The sequence below is a fragment of the Oncorhynchus kisutch genome, linkage group LG1 (genome assembly GCF_002021735.2).
Source record: "Oncorhynchus kisutch isolate 150728-3 linkage group LG1, Okis_V2, whole genome shotgun sequence".
Taxonomy (NCBI): domain Eukaryota; kingdom Metazoa; phylum Chordata; class Actinopteri; order Salmoniformes; family Salmonidae; genus Oncorhynchus; species Oncorhynchus kisutch.
The window spans coordinates 43,469,495-43,495,768 of NC_034174.2; the positions used below are offsets into that span (position 1 = coordinate 43,469,495).

Genomic DNA, 26,274 nt, shown 5'->3' on the forward strand with positions numbered 1-26,274 from the left:
TTCCACACCAAAAAAGCAACAAAAAATAACTTTGACCACTAGTGGTTGCATGGTATTGCTGTTTCTGTCTCATTAACATATTTTGAGGTGCGTCTTATGAGAGGCTATATTTGTTGCACCCATGAGTAAGAATGATATACCAATTTAACTAATGTGGTGATACCATCAACTTGTACAGGGTACAACTTAAACATTTTTGCCATATCCTTTTGGTCTGTTTTGCCCAGTAGTTGCTTCCAGTTTAGAAGCCTTTATTAAGACTTCTAGAAGTGCAAGTGATATAAAATAATAAATGTGTATTAATATACTGTAATATGTACCATTTCACCTAGCAGCCAACCCTATAATTACAGTAAAATGCTGATGAAATACAGACCCCTCCCCTCAATGAATGTCATTCAATCATGCAATGATTCATTCATTCATTTCGATTACAGTAGCATTTACATTTTTTGTACAGTATAATGCAGTCAATTTTACATTATTGTACTGTGTCATTACTATATATAGTATATTAGGTGTAGTATATTAGGTGTACTGTAATATGAAATACAGAATTGTACTTGCCACCGAGCAGCCTGTAAACTACTGTCAAATTCACAGCAACCCTTTTAGAGGGTATAGGAACAGTTTATAATTTTTTTAAATAAATATGGGGTATATATTTAAGGCTGAATGTATTCACCAAACGGCGAGAAATAAACCATAAATGGCCCTATCTAAGCAGTAGATAGGTCACGTATTGTGGACACGTGACCAAATCAAATATGAACAGAAACGGATTAAATAATTAAATGTCTATGAAGAAAAAGGTATTAGCCCTATGCTATAGGCTGCCTGTATTATCCCCGCTAAACAGAAAATATGCAGGCCTCCCGAATGTTTTCATTGTTGTCCGGACCTTTAGGGCTTAGGCTACTATAAGTCACCTTGGGAAAATGAATGAACTGGGCAAGTGACGGCGCAAAAAGGCTACAATTTCATCCAACAACCGGAGTAGCACACACAGCTCAAGACCGCGAATGAAAACTAGTCACATGACTGTGGTGATGCGTAGAACTGCAATGACACTTATTTATTTAGGTTATATTCAAAATATTCCCTTCCGCAATAGAAGTGTATAAATGACACCGTGCATGGTTTGGATGATGTGCAAGGCCCTACAGTTGATGACTGTATGTAGAAACGAATGTTTTATCTAACAGCCATCTGCATGGCTCTGCAGTGCTGATGGTTCAATACGAACCCACATCATAACTGTCATTAGCCTATGCATGGCTGAATTCAGCTACATTCTACATTCATGTAAACAGTGTATGAAGGAGAAGGTCAATGTATAGCTATTGCTGTGATATGATGGTAGGCTATTTAGTGTGAGTTTTTGGGATAGTATGTGCTTATTATTGACGTAGCCTTTATCCGGCCTTTTTTAAGGTCCTGTAAGAGAGCATCTAGCTAATCATTGATGTGAAAAGTAGGCTATTCGTTTACACGTGATGATTTACGTCCATTCCACCGTGGGTAGCTTACCTTCTGTTGTCGTCTCGCCATATCTGTGGGCTGTTTTGCATTGAAAGGGTATGCAATGCACCGCATCACAAATACATATAGTTGCAACTTCTTTTTGCGCTCCTCTTCTTCCTTCTGCAAATTCGCCTCCTCTACCTTCTCCTGTTCGCTGGCAGCTGACGGGCTCGGGCTGGTCGGGCGAGCGCTACTGCGGCTGCTGCTGGGCGCAAGACCGCCGGAGCTCTCGCTGGTCCGGCTTGGAGAGATGCGGGCTCCGCTCTGGGGTGCCGATGCCTCCTTGTGATGGTGTTCCTCCTCCACCATCCCACCATCCGATTCCTCCTCACTGGATGACGGATCCAACATTTTGCTGCCTTACAGAGGATGTCGCCTTGCAGAACTCCTATTCTCAATATTTGTGAATTTGATAAGAATTCGGATTGTAACCTAAACTGAATTTAAACCTGTATCTGCTTTAGAATTTAATATAATCCTCGAATCAAAAGAAAACTGAATCTGTTGAGCCTTTTCTGAAGGATGCCAGAAAATACTACTTATGGATGGAGAGAGAGCTGAGATGCTGCACGCGCACAGACACAGCACATCAATCTCCGCCTGCACCACAGACGCGGATGTGCGAGAAGGAGGGAGGGAGGGGGGCGCCTATGAGTGAAAGCAGCGGATGTGTGAGGAGGGGGAGGGGGCGGCTATGAGTGAAAGCAGCGGATATGCTAGAAAGAGGGGGGGGGGGGGCTCCTATGAGTGAAAGCAGCTCCTTCAATGAAAAGCGCGAGCGATGGCCTCTTCCTGTCAGCAGAGCTCCAGAACAGGCGCAGGCGCGAGAAGAGGAACTGGCCATGGTGCTGAATCTGTTCGCTGGCGTCTGCCTTCGCTCGGTTGAGTAATTGTATCTATTTATTTTTTATTTAATATTATATTTAAATAGGCAAGTCAGTTATGAACAAATTCGTATTTACAATGACGGGCTACACCAGCCAAACCCAGACGACGCTGGGCCAATTGTGCGCCTGGCTAAAGCAAGGGTTACTTACACCCGTTGACTTTGAACGAATGTCGATTATTGACCACTGTATTGGTTGATTTTTTGTTACAGTGTACTGTGTCCACTGTACCAATCACAGGAGGCCTACATTTTTTCACATCTCTATTTCAAATTAATTTACGTGAATTCACAATTCAATTCAGTTGGGGTATAAGGTACATGTAAATACACTCTCCTATATGTATTTGTTTGGACAGTGAAGCTAACATACTGACCACACCGCTGGCCTCACGTGCACGAGAATTGCAAAATATATGTACACATATGTACACATATATTCACAGTGCTGGTTCGAAAAAAGTATATGAACTCTTGGATTTAATAACTGGTTGACCCTCCTTTGGCAGCAATAACCTCAACCAAACATTGTCTGTAGTTTCGGATCAGACCTGCTATATTCTTGGGATATCTAGTGTGAACCGTTCTCTTGAGGTCATGCCACAGCATCTAAAATCGGGTTGAGGTAAAAAAAAAAATATATATATATTTATTTCACCTTTATTTAACCAGGTAGGCTAGTTGAGAACAAGTTCTCAGTTGCAACTGCGACCTGACCAAGATAAAGCATAGCAATTCGACACATACAACAACACAGAGTTACACATTGAATAAACAAAATATACAGTCAATAATACAGTAGAACAAAAGAAAACAAAGTACTGACTGGAACACTCCAGAAGGCGTATTTTCTTCTGTTGAAGCCATTCTGTTGTTGATTTACTTCTGTGTTTTGGGTCGTTGTCCTGTTGCATCACCCAACTTCTGTTGAGCTTCAATTGGCAGACAGATAGGCTGACATTCTCCTGCAAAATGTCTTAATAAACTTGGGAATTAATTTTTCCTTATATGATAGCAAGCTGTCCAGGCCCTGTGGCAGCAAAGCAGCCCAAACCATGATGCTCCCTCCACCATACTTTACAGTTGGGGTGAGGTTTTGATATTGGTGTGCTGTGACTTTTTCTCCAGACATAGTGTTGTGTGTTCCATCCATCCAAACAACTCAACTGTAGTTTCATCTGTCCACAGAATATTTTGCCAGTAGCGCTGTGGAACATCCAGGTGCATTTCTGCTAACTTCAGATGTGCAGCAGTGGCTTCTTCTGTGGTGTCCTCCCATGAATACCATGCTTGTTTAGTGTTTTACGTATTGTAGACTCGTCAACAGAGATGTTAGCATATTCCAGAGATTTCTGTAAGTCTTTACCTAACACTCTAGGATTCTTCTTAAACTCATTGAGCATTCTGCGCTGTGCTCTTGCAGTCATCTTTGTGGGACAGCCACTCCTAGGTAGAGTAGCAACAGTGCTGAACTTTCTCCATTTATAGACAATTTGTCTTACCGTGGACTGATGAACATCAAGGCTTTTAGAGATACTTTTGTAACCCTTTCCAGCTTAATGCAAGTCAACAATTCTTAATCTTCTCTTCAGAGATCTCTTTTGTTTGAGGCATATTTCACATCAGGCAATGCTTCTTGTGAATAGCAAACTCCAATTTTGTGAGTGTTTTTTATAGGGCAAGGCAGCTCTAACCAACATCTCCAATCTTGTCTCATTGATTGGACTCCAGATTAGCTGACTCCTGACTCCAATTAGCTTTTGGAGAAGTCATTAGCCTAGGGGTTCACATACTTTTTCCAACCTACTCTGTGAATGTTTAAATGTTGTATTCAATATGGACAGAAAAATACAATAATTTGTGTGTTATTAGTTTAGGCACACTATGTTTGTCTATTGTTGTGACTTATATGAAGATCAGATCAAATTTGATTTATTTCCAAAGGGTTCACATACTTTTTCTTGCCACTGTAGCTCAGTATTTGTATAATTTATTGTTTGCTAATCTTTATCAAGGAATCAATTCATTCCAGACCTAGATTATGGAACAGGTTGCAGCCGGTGGGGATCTGCTCTACCTTCAGCACACCTGTCTCCACTCACACAATCTCACACAATCTCTCACACACACACACACACACACACACACACACACACACACACACACACACACACACACACACACACACACACACACACACACACACACACACACACACACACACACACTATACACCATTTTTGTGTCAGTCACTTTGTGTGTGTGTGTGTCATTTATTTTCAGCCCTGCACTTTTGCTAAATTAAATGATTAAGTGTTAAATCTGCTCCAGCCACGCCCTCTACTTCTCATCCTCTGTCTCCCCAACCTGCCACCACTCCCCCAGTGCTCTCCCCCTCTCTCTCTCTGTGTGTGTGTGTGTGTGTGTGTGTGTGTGTGTGTGTGTGTGTGTGTGTGTGTGTGTGTGTGTGTGTGTGTGTGTGTGTGTGTGTGTGTGTGTGTGTGTGTGTGTGTGAGATTGGGTGAGTGGAGACAGGTGTGCTGGAGGTAGAGCAGATCCCCACCAGCTGCAACCTGTTCCATAATCAAGTTCTCTACAAATATTCAACCCTGCCACTTCCACACTTCCAATTTGTAGCATCTGCCCAGTCAGTATGCAGTTCAAACTGGTTGCATTGAGCTTGTTATCCTGTTGTGCCTGGTTTACCCTAGCCTGACGCTGCTTTTCTCTCCGCTACAGATCTGTTCGCTCTGACTCTGGTCCCTGTCTCCAATCCCTCATCGCATCAGTCCTGCCCTGGACCCCCACTCTACTGCTTTCTTGGATTCCGCTCCAGACCTGCTTACCCTGCCCCTACTCCCCTTGCCCCAGCCTCAGCCTCAGTTCCTGGTTCCCTGATACCCGCCGAGCTTCTCCTGGCCTGCACCTCATCTCCCCTGCTTTTCAATAAATACCTTAGTTACCTTATCCCTGTCTCCTCGTTTGAGTCTGCACTTGGGTTCACCTGCTCCGCCCGCATAACATTAAGGCTCCTTGGGCTGGTTGGCTGGAGATGGAATAATCCTGTAACATGTTCTATGGATGTCCAGGCCTATTTCATTTTACAGCATGGTGCAGAACAAGTCTATGATACAGGAAGGCTGTGCAGTTAAGGAAAGGTGTCTATGTCAAGCCATGTTCCTGAAGCTGGTACTGGTCACTCACAACTGCCATGAACTGTCATGTGACCACACACACACGAAGACCCTGACAGAGCTAAGTGCTGAACTAACCAGACTGCTGAGCAGAGAATAGATGATGTTAGCATGTGACTGAAATATGAACTGATGTCCCCACTTCAGTCCAGTTGGTGGTGGTAATGCACCTTAAAGTTGGTTGCCAACCTCCATATAAAGTCCAAAGAAGAAGAATCCTGAAGGAGGAGAGATTACTAGAAACAAACGTGGTTTAGCCCTTTATCGGTGGATTAGAGGACCTTGTGCATTTCAGTTAAAATAACAACCCAATGTTTATATCCCAGGACAGATTAGCTAGCAAAAGCAAGGTAGATAACTAGCTTGGGCTCTGGTCAAAAGAAGTGCACTATATAGAGAATAGTGTCTGATTTGGGACACATGGTAAGACATGCCCAACAACACCAACATGCCATTATTATTTACAACACAATTCAAGAACGCATCAGTTCCTGTCCCTGCCTGCTAGTATTGTTCATTTCATTTAGGCTATTCATATAAACACATCATTATGGCTTTACTCAGTCTTGTATAATACTGATTTAACAAAGGAAACCTTAGTAATTTTGGTGCCATTATTCTGTAGATAGCCTTGGTAGCTCTGTATTAAAAATATGCTAACATGAACATTACATGATATTTAATGTCATAGGTATAATACATTATAATGCCGTCATTATGCATTGTAAGACTTATTATGAGCATGCTGTATGACCCTCTTATAATGTCCTGTAAAGTGTTACCAAAAATATATTTGGATCAAGGTCATTAAAGTTAGAGTCCTTAATTGAAATAATACCAAAGTGGCACCCTACCTCTGTTTTGGTAAACACACCATATTTTTCATTAAATGGCTCATCAAGCAATACACACAGTAACAAACCTATACAATTGCTGTCATATTCAATTAAGTTTCTCTTGATATGTTACCCCTTTAGCTCGACCTAAACCTGCATCTGCTCTGTGTGATTGGAGGTGATGAAATTGCTGTCTAGAAGTTGCTTGGTTTTCACACTCAAGTGTCCCAAATGGCGCCCTATTCCCTATTTAGTGCAATGATTTTGACAAGGGCCCTTAGTGTACAATAAGGGAATAGGGTACCATTTGAGATGCACAATAAAAGGGTGTTGTTTTACACTAGTTTTCCCTTTCTCCCATTTACTCTTTGCATTTCATGGTGAGTTTAAAATTCAGAGTTTGCTGTCCATACATAGCCCCTTTTTTTTCAATTTTCGCCCTTATGACATACACAAATCTAACTGCCTGTAGCTCAGGCCCTGAAGCAAGGATATGCATATTCTTGGTATCATTAGAAAATAAACATTTTGAAGTTTGTGGAAATGTGAATTGAATGTAGGAGAATATAACACAATAGATCTGGTAGAAGAAAATACAAAGAAGAAACCAACCAGTGTTTTTTTTACCATCTTCTTTGAAATGCAAGAGAAAGGTCACTATTATAGCATCACTCTGGTTGTAATTCTGATAGTGTCCACAAGAATGGAGCAGTGTATGTGCAAAGTTTCAGATGGATAACTTGGAGAATGACTGATCCTCAAGACTTTTAGTGTGAAGTCCCCAGGTACATTTGGGAAAATTGTGAAGGAGACATTCACATTCATATTAAATTTTTCTGCAAGAATATCATCAAATCTGTATACTTGGACTTTGATTGAGCTTTAGTAGCCATATTATAATTTCCACATTTGCAAAACAACCAGTTTTCATAACTTCATAACTCTTCATCCTTATAATATTCAGAGTTATGATTGGTGTTTATTTGACAAAGATACAGTTGTTCAAGTGATGGCCGCCCGCGTCATCGGCGTGCCATGAAGGCTTCGCTCTCTGACCAAATATGGTGTCCTATAGGATATACTACACCCCTAATGAAATTGTGAAGTCTTGTTACCTTCTATGATCTCTGAGGAATAGATACAAACATGATTTAACTCATTGAAACAACGGTTAGGGTGAGATTTTCCCAGATTCCTTTCTTTGCAAATTGAACGAGCTGAGATACAAGATCGATCGTGCATGCTATGTGGATCTTTTTAGGATATGAAAAAATCATTTTATCATTTATCTAACAAAACGACACTTCATGTTATCTCTGGAACCCTTTAGATGATAAATCAGAGCAAGATTTCAGAATTTAAGTACATATTTCACCTTCAGAGGTGAATTTATCAAACCTATCGCAACCTATTGAAAAAAGTGTTTTGTTGTTAGCAGCTCTCCTCAGACAATAGCATGGACTTTCTTTGCAGTAATAGCTACTGTAAATTGGACAGTGCAGTTATATTAACAAGAATTAACGTTTGCAGCCGTTATAAGACTTCTATATACCGACATTTGTTGTGACTCTAAAATCTGCGATCTTAACATAACGCGCCTCATTGTTTACATCTGTCCTCTTGACTGAATGCCCGATCCTTAAGAAGTATTAAATGTAAGTTGTCTATGGTCAAAAGTAGTGCACTATATAATGAATAGTGGGTTATTAGGAATGCAGAGGTTTTGCTAATGGACATTTTTTTTATTGAATGTAGGAGAATATAATATATATATATATATATAAAAAATGTATATATAAATATATATACAGTGGGGCAAACAAGTATTTAGTCAGCCACCAATTGTGCAAGTTCTCCCACTTAAAAAGATGAGAGAGGCCTGTAATTTTCATCATAGGTACACTTCAACTATGACAGACAAAATGAGAAATAAAATCAAGAAAATCACATTGTAGGATTTGGTCAATAACAAAAAATGATCTCAATGTTGGCAATGACAGAGGTCAAACGTTTTCTGTAAGTCTTCACAAGGTTTTCACACACTGTTGCTGGTATTTTGGCCCATTCCTCCATGCAGATCTCCTCTAGAGCAGTGATGTTTTGGGGCTGTTGCTGGGCAACACTGACTTTCAACTCCCTCCAAAGATTCTCTATGGGGTTGAGATCTGGAGACTGGCTAGGCCACTTTTTTGCCCCACTGTATATATATAAATATATATATAAATATACAGTTGAAGTCGGAAGTTTACATACACTTAGGTTGGAGTCATTAAAACCCGTTTTTCAACCACTCCACAAATTTCTCGTTAACAAACAATCATTTTGGAAAGTCCGTTAGAACATCAGAAGTTTACATACACTAAGTTGACTGTGCCTATAAACAGCTTGGAAAATTCCAGAAAATTATGTCATGGCTTTAGAAGCTTCTGATAGGATAATTGACATCATTTGAGTCAATTGGAGGTGTACCTGTGGATGTATTTAAATGCCTACTCTCAAACTCAGTGCCTCTTTGCTTGACATCATGGGAAAATCAAAAGAAATCAGCCAAGACCTCAGAAAAAAATTGTAGACCTCCACAAGTCTTGTTCATCCTTGGGAGCAATTTCCAAACACCTGAAGGTACCAAGTTCATCTGTACAAACAATAGTACGCAAATATAAACACCATGGGACCACGCAGCCATCATACTGCTCAGGAAAGAGATGCATTCTGTCATGAACGTACTTTGGTGTGAAAAGTGCAAATCAATCCCAGAACAACAGCAAAGGACCTTGTGAAGATGCTGTAGGAAAGAGGTACAAACGTATCTATATCCACAGTAAAACGAGTCCTATATCGACATATCCTGAAAAGCCGCTCAGCAAGGAAGAAGCCACTGCTCCAAAACTGCCATAAAAAAGCCAGACTGTGATTTGCAACTGCACATGGGGACAAAGATCCTACTTTTTGGAGAAAAGTCCTCTGTTCTGATTAAACAAAAATAGAACTGCTTAATGACCATCATTATGTTTGGAGGAAAAAGGGGGACGCTTGCAAGCTGAAGAACACCATTCCAACCATGTATGTAAACTTCTGACCCACTGGGAATGTGACGATAGAAATAAAAGCTGAAATAAATCCTTCTCTCTACTATTATTCTGACATTTCACATTCTTAAAATAAAGTGGTGATCCTAACTGACCTAAGACAGGGCATTTTTACTAGGATTAACTGAGTTGAAATGTATTTGTCTAAACTTCCGTCTTCAACTGTATATATATAAAAATCTACCTTTATTTAACCTACAAGTCAGTTAAAGAACAAATTCATATTTATACATCATCTTATTCTCCATGGACTTTACAGTGTCCCAGAACTTTTTTGAGTTAGTGTTGCAGGAAGCAAGTTTCTGCTTGAAAAAGCTAGCCTTGGCTTTTCTAACTGCCTGTGTATATTGGTTTCTAGCTTCCCTGAACAGCTGCATATCACGGGGGCTGTTCGATGCTAATGCAGAACGCCATAGGATGTTTTTGTGTTGGTTAAGGGCAGTCAGGTCTGGGGAGAACCAAGGGCTATATCTGTTCCTGGTTCTAAATTTCTTGAATGGGGCATGTTTATTTAAGATGGTTAGGAAGGCATTTAAAAAAAATATCCAGGCATCCTCTACTGACGGGATGAGATCAATATCCTTCCAGGATACCCCGGCCAGGTCGATTAGAAAGGCCTGCTCGCAGAAGTGTTTCAGGGAGCGTTTTACAGTGATGAGTGGAGGTCGTTTGACCGCTGACCCATTACGGATGCAGGCAATGAGGCAGTGATCGCTGAGATCTTGGTTGAAGACAGCAGAGGTGTATTTAGAGGGGAAGTTGGTTAGGATGATATCTATGAGGGTGCCCGTGTTTAAGGCTTTGGGAGGTACCTGGTAGGTTCATTGATAATTTGTGTGAGATTGAGGGCATTTAATTTAAATTTAAATTTTACCTTTATTTAACCAGGCAAGTCAGTTAAGAACACATTCTTATTTTCAATGACGGCCTGGGAACAGTGGGTTAACTGCCTGTTCAGGGGCAGAACGACAGATTTGTACCTTGTCAGCTCGGGGGTTTGAACTGACGACCTTCCGGTTACTAGTCCAACGCTCTAACCACTAGGCTACCCTGCCGCATCAAGTTTAGATTGTAGGATGGCTGGGGTGTTAAGCATGTTCCAGTTTAGGTCGCCTAGCAGCACGAACTCTGAAGATAGATGGGGGGCAATCAGTTCACATATGGTGTCCAGAGCACAGCTGGGGGCAGAGGGTGGTCTATAGCAGGCGGCAACGGTGAGAAACTTGTTTTTAGAGAGGTGGATTTTTAAAAGTAGAAGTTCAAATTGTTTGGGTACAGACCTGGATAGTAGGACAGAACTCTGCAGGCTATCTTTGCAGTAGATTGCAACACCGCCCCCTTTGGCAGTTCTATCTTGTCTGAAAATGTTGTAGTTTGGAATTAAAATTTCTGAATTTTTGGTGGTCTTCCTAAGCCAGGATTCAGACACAGCTAGAACATCCGGGTTGGCAGAGTGTGCTAAAGCAGTGAATAGAACAAACTTAGGGAGGAGGCTTCTAATGTTAACATGCATGAAACCAAGGCTATTACGGTTACAGAAGTCGTCAAAAGAGAGAGCCTGGGGAATAGGAGTGGAGCTAGGCACTGCAGGGCCTGGATTCACCTCTACATCGCCAGAGGAACATAGGAGGAGTAGAATAAGGGTACGGCTAAAATCGATGAGAATTGGTCGTTGAATTGAATCTTCCAGCAAGACAATAACCCCAAGCACACAACAAAATCCACAAAGAAATGGTTAATTGACCGCAAAATCTAAATGTTGCAATGGCCATCTGGAGACTTTTATCTCCCTCACCAACTTCAAACATCAGCTATCTGAGCAGCTAACCGATCCCTGCAGCTGTACATAGTCTATTGGTAAATAGCCCACCCTTTTCACCTACCTCATCCCCGTACTGTTTTATTTATTTACTTTTCTGCTCTTCTGCACACCAATATCTCTACCTGTACATGACCATCTGATCTTTTATCACTCCAGTGTTAATCTGCAAAATTGTAATTATTTGCCTACCTCCTCATGCCTTTTGCACACATTGTATATAGACCCCCCCTTCGTTTTCTACTGTGTTATTGACTTGTTAATTGTTTACTCCATGTGTAACTCTTTGTTGTATGCTCACACTGCTATGCTTTATCTTGGCCAGGTCGCAGTTGCAAATGAGAACTTGTTCTCAACTAGCCTACCTGGTTAAATAAAGGTGAAATAAAAAATAAAAAATATATATATATAAATAAAAATCTCAGTCTCTGGACTTCAACCCCATTGAAAACCTGTGGTTTGAATTGAAAATTAATTCCTATCCTATTCCTTATTACCTGTTAAACTAAATCTAAGCTATTGTGTTAGTGTAACGGGATTCTTCTGTTGAAGGAGAGGAGGACCAAAACGCAGCGTGGTTATTGTGATACATCTTTAATAAAGATGAAAATATCATTAGATACTCTGCTGTTAACTGAATCCAACTAAATAATGCAATACATACATTTTGAGTGCGGTGACCTAATGGTAAATATCATGCATTTTTTCACTTACTAGTCTACACAGGATTTCGAATTGTATAATTTTTGTTATTGTATGCTCAAAACCTAAACCCAAACCCATGTCCTCCGTGCTGTCACCTCTAGTCTCTCTGCCCTCTCACCCCGAATGGGGTCAGCCCATTCAAAGCTCTTCTCTGTGCTGTCACCTCAATGGTGGAACAAGCTGGACAGAGGAGTCCCTGCCCATCTTCCCGGAAATGTTTGAAACCCTACCTCTTCAAATAGTATCTTAAATAAATCCCATGACGGAAGAAAAACTACACTTGTATTTTCCTACCGGCACTGACTTGGCTGATAACTTCTTTATTGAGGGAAAATGTACTTGCTACTTCTGTGATACGTGGTTGTCTCACCTAGCTATGCATCAACTGAATTTACTAATTGTAAGATGTTCTGGATATGAGTATCTGCTAAATGCCTCAGATTTAAAGTTAAATAATGTATGTGTTGCTTATTAGCGATTTAATTCCACAAAGCCAAATATTAAAGGGAACCAAAACGTTGTATTTTGAAGGAATTTGGCACTATATAGCTGGATACGCAAGTGTTTGAAATTGTGCGGAGAAGCTTTGAAAACTAAACTGTGCAGGTTGACTGTTTCTCTCTCTCTCTCTCTCTGTGTGTGTGTGTGTGTGTGTGTGTGTGTGTGTGTGTGTGTGTGTGTGTGTGTGTACAAGTTGACATCTTCTTGAGGGGGTTTTAGCTCTGACATATTACTTCTTAATTAAGAGTATCAATTTGTTGTCATTCCTGCAGGTTGATTGATAGATTTGGCAGTTAACAATCAATAGGGGGCAGGCAACTCAATACAAGCCTCAGCCGGACTTTTTCTACATCACAACACTAGCTGTTGCCTTTCAAAATAAAGTGGCAGTGAAAAATACAGTGGGGTCCAGAATGGTTGAATCCCTTGATATAAATATGCAAAAAATACTAAACTATATTGTATGCTAAAAAAAACGGACAATTACATGAAAATAGAGCTCATTGGCCACGCACACCAATGGTGGGTTTGGTCTATGAAAGAACAATCCATATGCAGACAATACCTCATCCCTACTGCAAAATATGGTGGTGGATCTTTGATGTTATGGGGCTACTGGTCCCTTGTTAAGGTCAACGGCATAATTAACTTTACACAGTGCTACAACATATTTGCCAAATACCTAGTTCCATCTGCCAGGAGGCTGAAACTTGGCGGCAATTAATTAATTAATTTTATTTATTTTACCTTTATTTAACCAGGTAGGCAAGTTGAGAACAAGTTCTCATTTACAATTGCGACCTGGCCAAGATAAAGCAAAGCAGTTCGACAGATACAACGACACAGAGTTACACATGGAGTAAAACAAACATACAGTCAATAATACAGTATAAACAAGTCTATATACAATGTGAGCAAATGAGGTGAGAAGGGAGGTAAAGGCAAAAAAGGCCATGGTGGCAAAGTAAATACAATATAGCAAGTAAAACACTGGAATGGTAGTTTTGCAATGGAAGAATGTGCAAAGTAGAAATAAAAATAATGGGGTGCAAAGGAGCAAAATAAATTAATTAATTAAAATTAAATACAGTTGGGAAAGAGGTAGTTGTTTGGGCTAAATTATAGGTGGGCTATGTACAGGTGCAGTAATCTGTGAGCTGCTCTGACAGTTGGTGCTTAAAGCTAGTGAGGGAGATAAGTGTTTCCAGTTTCAGAGATTTTTGAAGTTCGTTCCAGTCATTGGCAGCAGAGAACTGGAAGGAGAGGCGGCCAAAGAAAGAATTGGTTTTGGGGGTGACTAGAGAGATATACCTGCTGGAGCGTGTGCTACAGGTGGGAGATGCTATGGTGACCAGCGAGCTGAGATAAGGGGGGACTTTACCTAGCAGGGTCTTGTAGATGACATGGAGCCAGTGGGTTTGGCGACGAGTATGAAGCTAGGGCCAGCCAACGAGAGCGTACAGGTCGCAATGGTGGGTAGTATATGGGGCTTTGGTGATAAAACGGATTGCACTGTGATAGACTGCATCCAATTTGTTGAGTAGGGTATTGGAGGCTATTTTGTAAATGACATCGCCAAAGTCGAGGATTGGTAGGATGGTCAGTTTTACAAGGGTATGTTTGGCAGCATGAGTGAAGGATGCTTTGTTGCGAAATAGGAAGCCAATTCTAGATTTAACTTTGTATTGGAGATGTTTGATATGGGTCTGGAAGGAGAGTTTACAGTCTAACCAGACACCTAAGTATTTGTAGTTGTCCACGTATTCTAAGTCAGAGCCGTCCAGAGTAGTGATGTTGGACAGGCGGGTAGGTGCAGGTAGCGATCGGTTGAAGAGCATGCATTTAGTTTTACTTGTATTTAAGAGCAATTGGAGGCCACGGAAGGAGAGTTGTATGGCATTGAAGCTTGCCTGGAGGGTTGTTAACACAGTGTCCAAAGAAGGGCCGGAAGTATACAGAAAGGTGTCGTCTGCGTAGAGGTGGATCAGGGACTCACCAGCAGCAAGAGCGACCTCATTGATGTATACAGAGAAGAGAGTCAGTCCAAGAATTGAACCCTGTGGCACCCCCATAGAGACTGCCAGAGGTCCGGACAGCAGACCCTCCGATTTGACACACTGAACTCTATCAGAGAAGTAGTTGGTGAACCAGGCGAGGCAATCATTTGAGAAACCAAGGCTGTCGAGTCTGCCGATGAGGATGTGGTGATTGACAGAGTCGAAAGCCTTGGCCAGATCAATGAATACGGCTGCACAGTAATGTTTCTTATCGATGGCGGTTAAGATATCGTTTAGGACCTTGAGCGTGGCTGAGGTGCACCCATGACCAGCTCTGAAACCAGATTGCATAGCAGAGAAGGTATGGTGAGATTCGAAATGGTCGGTAATCTGTTTGTTGACTTGGCTTTCGAAGACCTTAGAAAGGCACGGTAGGATAGATATAGGTCTGTTGCAGTTTGGGTCAAGAGTGTCCCCCCCTTTGAAGAGGGGGATGACCGCAGCTGCTTTCCAATCTTTGGGAATCTCAGACGACACGAAAGAGAGGTTGAACAGGCTAGTAATAGGGGTGGCAACAATTTCGGCAGATCATTTTAGAAAGAAAGGGTCCAGATTGTCTAGCCCGGCTGATTTGTAGGGGTCCAGATTTTGCAGCTCTTTCAGAACATCAGCTGAATGGATTTGGGAGAAGAAGAAATGGGGAAGGCTTGGGCGAGTTGCTGTTGGGGGTGCAGTGCTGTTGTCCGGGGTAGGAGTAGCCAGGTGAAAAGCATGGCCAGCCGTAGAAAAATGCTTATTGAAATTCTCAATTATGGTGGATTTATCAGTGGTGACAGTGTTTCCTATCTTCAGTGCAGTGGGCAGCTGGGAGGAGGTGTTCTTATTCTCCATGGACTTTACAGTGTCCCAGAACTTTTTTGAGTTAGTGTTGCAGGAAGCAAGTTTCTGCTTGAAAAAGCTAGCCTTGGCTTTTCTAACTGCCTGTGTATATTGGTTTCTAGCTTCCCTGAACAGCTGCATATCACGGGGGCTGTTCGATGCTAATGCAGAACGCCATAGGATGTTTTTGTGTTGGTTAAGGGCAGTCAGGTCTGGGGAGAACCAAGGGCTATATCTGTTCCTGGTTCTAAATTTCTTGAATGGGGCATGTTTATTTAAGATGGTTAGGAAGGCATTTAAAAAAAATATCCAGGCATCCTCTACTGACGGGATGAGATCAATATCCTTCCAGGATACCCCGGCCAGGTCGATTAGAAAGGCCTGCTCGCAGAAGTGTTTCAGGGAGCGTTTTACAGTGATGAGTGGAGGTCGTTTGACCGCTGACCCATTACGGATGCAGGCAATGAAGCAGTGATCGCTGAGATCTTGGTTGAAGACAGCAGAGGTGTATTTAGAGGGGAAGTTGGTTAGGATGATATCTATGAGGGTGCCCGTGTTTAAGGCTTTGGGAGGTACCTGGTAGGTTCATTGATAATTTGTGTGAGATTGAGGGCATCAAGTTTAGATTGTAGGATGGCTGGGGTGTTAAGCATGTTCCAGTTTAGGTCGCCTAGCAGCACGAACTCTGAAGATAGATGGGGGGCAATCAGTTCACATATGGTGTCCAGAGCACAGCTGGGGGCAGAGGGTGGTCTATAGCAGGCGGCAACGTTGAGAGACTTGTTTTTAGAGAGGTGGATTTTTAAAAGTAGAAGTTCAAATTGTTTGGGTACAGACCTGGATAGTAGGACAGAACTCTGCAGGCTATCTTTGCAGTAGATTGCAACACCGCCCCCTTTGGCAGTTCTATCTTGTCTGAAAATGTTGTAGTTTGGAATTAAAATTTCTGAATTTTTGGTGGTCTTCCTAAGCCAGGATTCAGACACAGCTAGAACATCCGGGTTGGCAGAGTGTGCTAAAGCAGTGAATAGAACAAACTTAGGGAGGAGGCTTCTAATGTTAACATGCATGAAACCAAGGCTATTACGGTTACAGAAGTCGTCAAAAGAGAGAGCCTGGGGAATAGGAGTGGAGCTAGGCACTGCAGGGCCTGGATTCACCTCTACATCGCCAGAGGAACATAGGAGGAGTAGAATAAGGGTACGGCTAAAATCGATGAGAATTGGTCGTTGAATTGAATCTTCCAGCAAGACAATAACCCCAAGCACACAACAAAATCCACAAAGAAATGGTTAATTGACCGCAAAATCTAAATGTTGCAATGGCCATCTCAGTCTCTGGACTTCAACCCCATTGAAAACCTGTGGTTTGAATTGAAAATTAATTCCTATCCTATTCCTTATTACCTGTTAAACTAAATCTAAGCTATTGTGTTAGTGTAACCGGATTCTTCTGTTGAAGGAGAGGAGGACCAAAACGCAGCGTGGTTATTGTGATACATCTTTAATAAAGATGAAAATAGAACAATATACAAAAAACAAGAAACCGTGAAAAAAACGAAAACAGCCCTATCTGGTGTAACAAACACAAAGACAGGAACAATCACCCACAAAACACAACACCAAACAGGCTACCTAAATATGGTTCCTTATCAGAGACAATGACTAACACCTGCCTCTGATTGAGAACCATATCAGGCCAAACACAGAAACAGACAAACTAGACACACAACATAGAATGCCCACTCAGATCACACCCTGACCAAACAAAACATAGAAACATACAAAGCAAACTATGGTCAGGGTGTGACAGTTAGTATAACATACTAACGAATAATTCCGGACCACACTGTATCTTATACACAATCTTTGTTTCAGTTCCTCTTTGTGTGTGTGTTATTTCTTTTCACTTCAGTTTTGCTAAATTAAATTATTATTCACTCTAACACGGAACCCAAACCGTCTGCGCGTGTGCCCCATCGTGCACCATTGTGCATAAATGTATTTTTCCCCCCACACCAAACGCGATCACGACACGCAGGTTCACAAACTCTGAACCAATTACATTAATTTGGGGACAGGTCGAAAACCTAGCACTTGCTAGATAATTTGTCCTTTTTAGCTAGCTTGCAGTTGCTCATTTGTCCTGGGATATAAACATTGAGTTGTTATTTTACCTGAAATGCACAAGGTCCTCTACTCCGCCAATTAATCCACACAAAAAACAGTCAATTGAGTCATCTCTTCTCCTTCCTGGCTTTTTTTGGAAACAGGAGACAAATGGCTGTGAGACAGACACATGGCAAATGGAATGTATACAGAGGGTGCGGGGCAACATAAGACAAACAGCAGTGGGGCTAAGGACTTTAGAAACTGGGAAAGGGCCAATAAAGTGAGGTGAAAGCTTACAGAACTCCACCCGGAGGGGTAGATCCTGAGTGGAGAGCCATACCCTTTGCCCGAGACGATAGCGGGGAGCCAGGGTCCGGAGCCGGGGTCTCTTCCAGGTACGCCGACAGCAGCGACTGAACATCTGGGCCGAGGGTATGCTGACTTATTCCTCTTACTCGGGGAAGAGCGGAGGCCAGTAACCCAAGGAACACTCGAAGGGCGAGAAACCAGTGGCTGAGCAGGGAAGGGTTGCTGGCTTCAGGTGGTGGGGTTGGCAAAGATGAGGCAATGAAGAGTCGTCTCCAGGTCCTGATTGGCTCACTCCAACTAGCCGTTAGATTGGGGATAAAACACTGGAGGATGCAGAACGCCCTCGGCAATCGGGACGAGAACTTAGGACAACGATCGGATAGCATGTCGACGGGAAGTCCATGGATCCGGAAGACATCCTGTACCATGAGCTGTGCCGTCTCCTTGGCTGAGGGTAACCTGCGAAGAGGAATGAAATGGGCGTCTTTGGAAAACCTGTCCATTACCGTAAGGATGGTGGTTTTGCCAGCGGACGGAGGGAGACCAGTGACAAAGTCCAGGGATATATGGGACCAGGGGTGATGAAGAATAGGGAGTGGTTGAAGGAGGAATATCCTTCAATATTCTGCGACGAAAGTGGAGACGTTAGGAACCATGGTGGGCCCGCCAGGGTCTGGGAGTGCTGTGTCTTCCAGAACAGGCTCTCGATACCCCAGATGGGTGTAGCTGCCAGGCAGGAGGTAGGGAGGATAGTCTCTGGGTCAGATGGTGTGGCTACAGATCTCTACAAACCAGAGAGAGCATCAGGCTTCACATTCATGGAATAGGAGATGGTTGATTTGAGGCACTTGGCGGTGCGGAGATAATACAGATTCTTATGGTCGGTCCACACTAAGAATGGATTTCCCACCCCTTCTAGCCAGTGTCTCCACTCCTCCAGTGCTATCTTCACAGCAAGAAGTTCCCGATTTCCCACGAGGTATATACTCTCAGCAGAATTAAGATGATGGGACAGGAAAGTGCAGGGGTGTAGCTTTTGGTCCTGGGCAGACCACTGGGACAGGAATGCTCCCACTCCAACGTCTGAGGCGTCGACCTCCACCACAAACTAAAGGGACGGGTCCGGATGCATTAAGATGGGGGCTGTGGTGAATCCATGCTTGACATCTGAAAACGCCCAGCCAACAGCTGGGACCACGTGAATGGAACCTTGGGGATAATGGCGAAAGTAAACTCAGCAAAAAAAGAAACGTCTCTTTTTCAGGACCCTGTCTTTCAAAGATAATTCGTATAACTTCACAGATCTTGTAAATTGTAAAGGGTTTAAACACTGTTTCCCATGCTTGTTCAATGATCCATAAACCATTAATGAACATGCACCAGTGGAATGGTTATTAAGACAATAACAGCTTACAGACGTTTGGCAATTAAGGTCACAGTTATGAAAACTTAGGACATTAAAGAGGCCTTTCTACTGACTCTGTATAACACCAAAAGAAAGATGCCCAGGGTTCCTGGTCATCTGTGTGAATGTGCCTTAGGCATAATGCAAGGAGGCATGAGGACTGCAGATGTGGCCAGGGCAATAAATTGCAATGTCCATACTGTGAGACGCCTAAGACAGTGCTACAGGGAGATTGGACGGACAGCTGATCATCCTCGCAGTGGTAGACCATGTGTAACAACACCTGCACAGGATAGGTACATCCAAACATCACACCTGCGGGACAGGTACAGGATGGCAACAACAACTGCCCGAGTTACACCAGGAACGCACAATCCCTCCAACAGTGCTCAGACTGTCCTCAATAGGCGGAGAGAGGGTCGACTGAGGGCCTGTAGGACATCACCGGCAACAACATCGCCTTTGGGCACAAACCCACCGTCGCTGGACCAGACAGGAATGGCAAAAAGTACTCTTCCCTGACGAGTCAGAGTCTCACCAGAGGTGATGGTCAGATTTGCGTTACACCGAGGCCTATATTCTGGAGCGGGATCGATTTGGAGGTGGAGGGTCCATCATGGTCTGGTGCGGTGTGTCACAGCATCATCGGATTGAGCTTGCTGTCATTGCAGGCAATCTCAACGCTGTGCATTACAGGGAAGACATCCTCCTCCCTCTTGTGGTACCCTTCCTGCAGGCTCATCCTGACATGACCCTCCAGCATGACAATGCCACCAGCCATACTGCTCGTTCTGTGTGTGATATCCTGCAAGACAGGAATGTCAGTGTTGGTTCGGAGGGTGAGGGCTTGGGCCATCCCCCCAGAAATGTCCGGGAACTTGCAGGTGCCTTGGTGGATGAGTGGGGTAACATCTCACAGAAAGAACGGGCAAATCTGGTGTAGTCCACGAGGAGGAGATGCATTGCAGTACTTAATGCTGACTGTTATTTTTTATTTGGACCCCCCCTTTGTTCAGGGACACATTATTCCATTTGTGTTAGTCACATGTCTGTGGAACTTGTTCAGTTTATGTCTCAGTTGTTGAGTCTTATGTTCATTCAAATATTTACACATGTTAAATTTGCTGAAAATAAATGTAGTTGACAGTGAGAGGTTTCTTTCACCTGGTGGGGGTGGAGACAAGCACAAGACAGGTGAAACAGATCAGGGTGTGACACATCCAGCCAAATTGATCAAACTGTGGGAAGCATTGGAGTCAACATGGGCCAGCATCCCTGTGGAACGCTTTCGACACCTTGTGAGGTCCATTTCCCAAGGAATTGAGGCTGGTCTGAGGGCAAAATGGGTTTCAACTCAAAATTAGGATGGTTTTCCTAATGTTTTGTACATTCAGTGTATGTTTCTCATTCTGACTGTGAAATGTTTTAGTAAAGGATGTTCTGCATGACTGCCGCGGTATATATTTGATATGTGTATGCCCTGTGTGTGTGTGCTTGTGCTTGTGCGTGAGCATTTGGGTGTGCATGTGTGTGTTTTTGTGTGTGTTCATTTGTGTGCAAGCATGAGAACTGCATGTATGTGTGCCATCGTGGGAGTGTTCGTGACTCCAGGGTTCTTTTTCACAGTAGAAATAGAATATCTACAATCTAGAAAAAAGTCTCAGAAAAGTTTACTTGAATGGGAATGTCCATTTTAGTAATTATATTTCTAGGTCTAGTATTGCGTGGATGTGTCCGATTTTAACATCTCAATATAGTGTTTCCTGGTCCCCATAAGGAAATGATATGGATCATGCATCAATGATTTAAAACCTGCACAGTTGAGGTTGATGGATTAGCCATTTGGAAAACGACAATATTCCTTTTGATTAATTAAAGCTTTGCAGTACGTAGCACAATCCATCCACAAGCTCTGACAATATTTGGGTCTCCAATGTGAAACAGCACTCTGCATACTATTAACTAAAGTATTACATAATACCCAGCTAGCACATTGGTTCCTTGGAAGTTGTGTTTTGGGTTTCGCATTGGTTGTGGTAACGAAGCCATAGTTTTGTAAACGTTCTGTGAACTGACGTGAACATTTAGCCTCTTCTTGGAATGTTTATTTTTAAGTTGCAGGGAGGTTCTGAGAATGTTTTATTCTGGTCCCTGGAAAGTTTTACTGGGAGGTTTTATTAAAGCTCTGATCATGGAAACTATAGGTTATTTGGAAGGTTTTTGAGTAACTTCCTTCAAACTTTAACTGAATGTTTCAATCAAACTTTTAAGAACTCCAAGCACAGATAGAACACATGGACATTTATTTCCTTAGACAATTATCATGCAAACATTTCTTTTTTTCGTCCACTGTGCCACAAGGATGGAGCTAGCATGCCATGTTTTATTACGCACACAAAGCCCATTTCAATGGAAACACGCACTCATTAAGATCAGGTGTGGCCAATTAGTGGACACGGCCAACACACCTGAACACACTTAACAAGATAGAGGATAGCGGAAGTTTTATTGATGCTGAGAACAGAATGTATATGTTTTTAAATAACATTCTTAGAATGTTCTCTGAATGTTACTGCATGTTTGTTGTGGTTTGTATGGAAAGTTTTCTTTCCATTATCATATCAAAACCTTTAGGAAACATTATGCTGAAGTAATGAAATTCCCACAGAATAGCGTTGTTTCTTTTTCTGTGACTAACTTATTATTTCGTTTTGTCATTAAAAAAAATCGGAGGGGAGGGTTACAGGCACAAAAACATTCAAGTAAAGGCATGCAAAGATAACCCCGGCCCATTCCCCTCTCTCAGTCCCCATCCATTCTCCCGCATCCTCCCTCCCCACAGAGAAACCATGCTTTCCAAACCCCCTTAACCCCCACCCTTCCCACCCCGAAGAAAGCATGACTCCCATCCCTTCCCATTCCAGCGAGCAACCGAGGAATCCCCTTAGATTCCCTCCAATCCCCTGCCCTTCTCCACAAAAACATTCTCTGAACTATTTGAGAACATACCCACTGTCAAACCAGAGGAGATAATGCTCTTCGAACATGACCAAAATTGAAATGAAATGTAACCATGTTTGAACTTTTAGGAAATATTCTGTTAAAGTAATGAAATACCAATATATATTTTTTGTCAAGTTCCTTAAACGTTGTGAGAATGTTCCAAAGCCAAGCAACTACCACACTCTCACCAAGCTCTAAGAAACATTTGGTTCTCAGTACATTATTTGCTAGCTGGGTAGTCTTATATGCAATTCATTATACAATCTGAGTTTGTTTTTTCATTTGGGAGCTTATGAACATGTTGCTTTTAGAAATCTCCAAGCTAATCACCAAGCTAATCAAGTTACACAATGCTCCACCAAATAAAACTGTACTATATTGTATCATTACTCCCCCTTAAGCAGGTTGTTATTGTGTAAGGTAATGTATTCTCTATAGGTTACCTGGTAAATTAAAGGCAATAAATCAATCAATAGAACAAAGATAGCCATTTTTACATAGCCAAGAACATCTTGCTGAGGAGCCCTTAAGAGGAAACAAGGATCAGAGAAGGAACCTCTTTGTAATTACACCATGGGGTTCAACAGTTCTAACTAGTTCCTTTAGCTGCTAGAGTCCAGCACGGTGGATCCTTCTCTCCTTCTCCCTTGTAGTGAAGTAACTGTGCACCTCATGCAGGCACAGAGCAGTCAAGTCTCTCTCTCTCTCTCTCTCTCTCTCTCTCTCTCTCTCTCTCTCTCTCTCTCTCTCTCTCTCTCTCTCTCTCTCTCTCTCTCTCTTTGCACTTAGACTAAAAATAAGAAATCCCGCTGGCCCTGATATGAGTGCCAGATGCTCAGCGATAGGAGGAGGTAGCAGGTCCAACCGCAAGTACGTTCACACTGTTTCACACAGTCAGTCTGGTACTGTAGCAGAGCTTGGTTGGTGTAATAGTCTGTTAAACAGAGGGATTGTTCCAGATCGATCAATGGTGCTAAAGGAATAATAAAACCATAGAAGTGACACTTTGTTTACGCTCCACTGATACACAAACACATGTACTGCTTGTGGGGAAAACAAGCTGAATTCACACCATACAACTCGTCTTCACCATGCTACGTCTACAGTGCAGGGCAGTGGACTTTTGTTAGGTAGACTCCTGAGTGAGATGAGATCTAATAGTAAAGTTTTGTTCTTTTTCTGTTGCGAAAGATGCCACCTTCTCCTCCTTCTGGACCATGCCCCTACTTCATTCGTTCTACTTCCTTCTCTTCCTCCCCTCTCTCCTCCTCTCTCTGTACTGGACTAATGCTACCCATGGTGCTGCAGGCAAGAAGGCTCGGCTCAAGCTCAGCTCAGTGTGTGCTGGATCGGCAGGCATGACGCTTTCATCCTGCTGGCTGTTGGCACAGATGACCTTGAATCTGACTGGATGACTCTTTCAGATGTTTCCTCAGTGAGCGATTCTCTCTCTCCAGCTCTCCAGCTACAGAAACTCCCTGCAGGTAACGAATCATGCTTTCAAGGACTCCACATCCCCTTGACTACCCTTGGAGATGCTCTATGCCCTGGAAGTTATATCATCTATGGGGACTGGACAGAGTCTACACCTCTAGCCTGAAAGAACGTAGATCTTATGTAGATCTAAAAATGAGTGGACTGGTAATAATAGCCAGGATGATAGTACCCGTACAAAATAATATTTTTAATCTTCACATGAGTTAGACCCGTGGTCCAGGACCAACCCTGCTTAGCTTCAAAGGCAAACCAGCAGTGGGATGCAGGGATGCATGTACATATTACCTCAACTACCTCGACACCGGTGCCCCCACACATTGACTCTGTACCGGTACCCCCTGTATATAGCCTCGATATTGTTATTTACTGCTGTTCTTTAATCATTTGTTATTTTCATCTCTTACTTTTTTGGGGTATTTTCTTAAAACTGCATTGTTGGTTAAGGGCTTGTAAGTAAGCATTTCACTGTAATGTCTACACTTGTTGTATTCGCCGCATTTGACAAATACAATGTGATTAGATTTGCTAAGTTGCGAGACTGAATGTGCCACAGCTTGCAACTGGAAAAAAGCAGCGAAAGCAAAGGCCGGGTAACATAACCAAAAATAGGGAAAATTGCAGCAAAGAGGGAGGCACTTTATTTAATCGCATTATCAACAACAACAAAAATATCGTTTTTGCCCCCCCCCCCCCCATTTTTTGGGTTTTAAAGTATTTAATAGCAATATTTTGTTTTGCTATCAATACTTTTGGGTATTTTTTCCCCTTTTTAATATCATTATTTTTGTTTATACTAAGAATTGTTTGCAATACTAAGAACCTTTTTGGATTCCATGTAGAACCCTTTCCACAGATGGTACTACATGGAACCCAAAAGGGTTCACCTATGGGGACAGCCTAAGAACCCTTTTGGAACCCTTTTTTTAGATTATAGCTGATATTTCTCTTTCAAATCAGTTATGGCATGATAGCAATAGCCAGGGCCTGGAATGTGTTTCATAAGACGCTCGTTGCGTTGTATACCGTGGAAACAATATCAACTACTTCCAGTCGAATGCCCGCGGCCTTCAGTCAGCTCCACTGTCCTATAACACAATATTCTACAACTGGCTAGTTTTGTCTAGTCTCGTCTCTCCTTATGTCCGCTGTTATATCTTTCCCGGGAGACAAATCCCGGAACTAATATCCCTAAAGGTGTTGGCTACATGTAGACATGGCACAAACAACAGCTTGAGTGATACATCAACTAAAAATCTATGGATGTGTTCATGTTGCAAAGACAAAACATGTTCTGCTGTAAAAATCATATTGATGTGCTTATAAAGACAGTGTGCCTACACTTTACCTAACAAATCTAAAATCATTTGAGTGTAGAGTACAACTTCAGCTGTCTAACCAGAGCTAGACTGGCATTTCTATGGTCTATTTGCCCAAATCTAAGGAGTTGGTTGTCTAACACACTGCTCACAGCTCTCTGGGTGAGGTTCTGTCTTTTTAACACACTGCTCACAGCTCTCTGGGTGAGGTTCTGTCTTTTTAACACACTGCTCACAGCTCTCTGGGTGAGGTTCTGTCTTTCTAACACACTGCTCACAGCTCTCTGGGTGAGGTTCTGTCTTTTTAACACACTGCTCACAGCTCTCTGGGTGAGGTTCTGTCTTTTTAACACACTGCTCACAGCTCTCTGGGTGAGGTTCTGTCTTTTTAACACACTGCTCACAGCTCTCTGGGTGAGGTTCTGTCTTTCTAACACACTGCTCACAGCTCTCTGGGTGAGATTCTGTCTTTTTAACACACTGCTCACAGCTCTCTGGGTGAGGTTCTGTCTTTTTAACACACTGACATGCACAGCTCTCTGGGTGAGGTTCTGTCTTTTTAACACACTGACATGCACAGCTCTCTGGGTGTGGTTCTGTCTTTTTAACACACTGACATGCACAGCTCTCTGGGTGAGGTTCTGTCTTTTTAACACACTGACATGCACAGCTCTCTGGGTGAGGGTATGTCTTCACGTCTCCAGCTGGTGATGAAGTTCCTTCCATCTATGTAATGTACTACAGGTTATGGACATGTGCAGTCAGGTGGCAGGAGGGGTGGAGTGCATGACACTCCATACTGGATATGACAGAGTTTACAGGCAGGCAGAGTTCAATAACTACAGGCAGATGTAAGATGCAGGAGGATGGCACTCTTCTTGTACTGAGTAGCCTACAGAGTAATATGAGACGAATACAATTGCTGAGCTTATGTAGATATTCTAAAAAAAAATTGGGGGGATAACTTTCGAGTGTAACAGTTTCATGAAGGATAAACCATCCTTCACATAATATTGTAGATACAGTGTTCTGCTAATATAACAATTTGCAAATATTACACTTGTTTTTCATATTCTATTGTCATTCACAGCCAATACAAATATGTCTGTAAATTATACTTAAAAAAAATACTTTTGGGTAATTGTTTTCCTTTTAATATCATTATTTTTGTTTGCAATACTAATAATTGTTTGCAATACTAAG

The 26,274-nt window shown here is 42.3% G+C and overlaps 1 protein-coding gene across 20 annotated transcripts in view; it reads right to left on the reverse strand.

Moving 5' to 3' along the window:
- LOC109893273 (calcium-dependent secretion activator 1-like) overlaps positions 1 to 2,143 on the reverse strand; it is a 151,505-nt gene extending 149,362 nt beyond the window's left edge. For 18 of the 20 annotated variants that reach the window (XM_020486477.2, XM_031825135.1, XM_020486459.2 and 15 more), the window contains exon 1: positions 1,531 to 2,143. In XM_020486477.2, coding sequence (XP_020342066.1) covers positions 1,531 to 1,875 — 345 coding nt within the window. In that variant the 5' untranslated portion in view covers positions 1,876 to 2,143. The remainder of the gene's footprint in view (positions 1 to 1,530) is intronic. The other 2 variants (XM_031825157.1, XM_031825174.1) reach the window with 1 other exon arrangement.
- Positions 2,144 to 26,274: the final 24,131 nt, after the last annotated feature.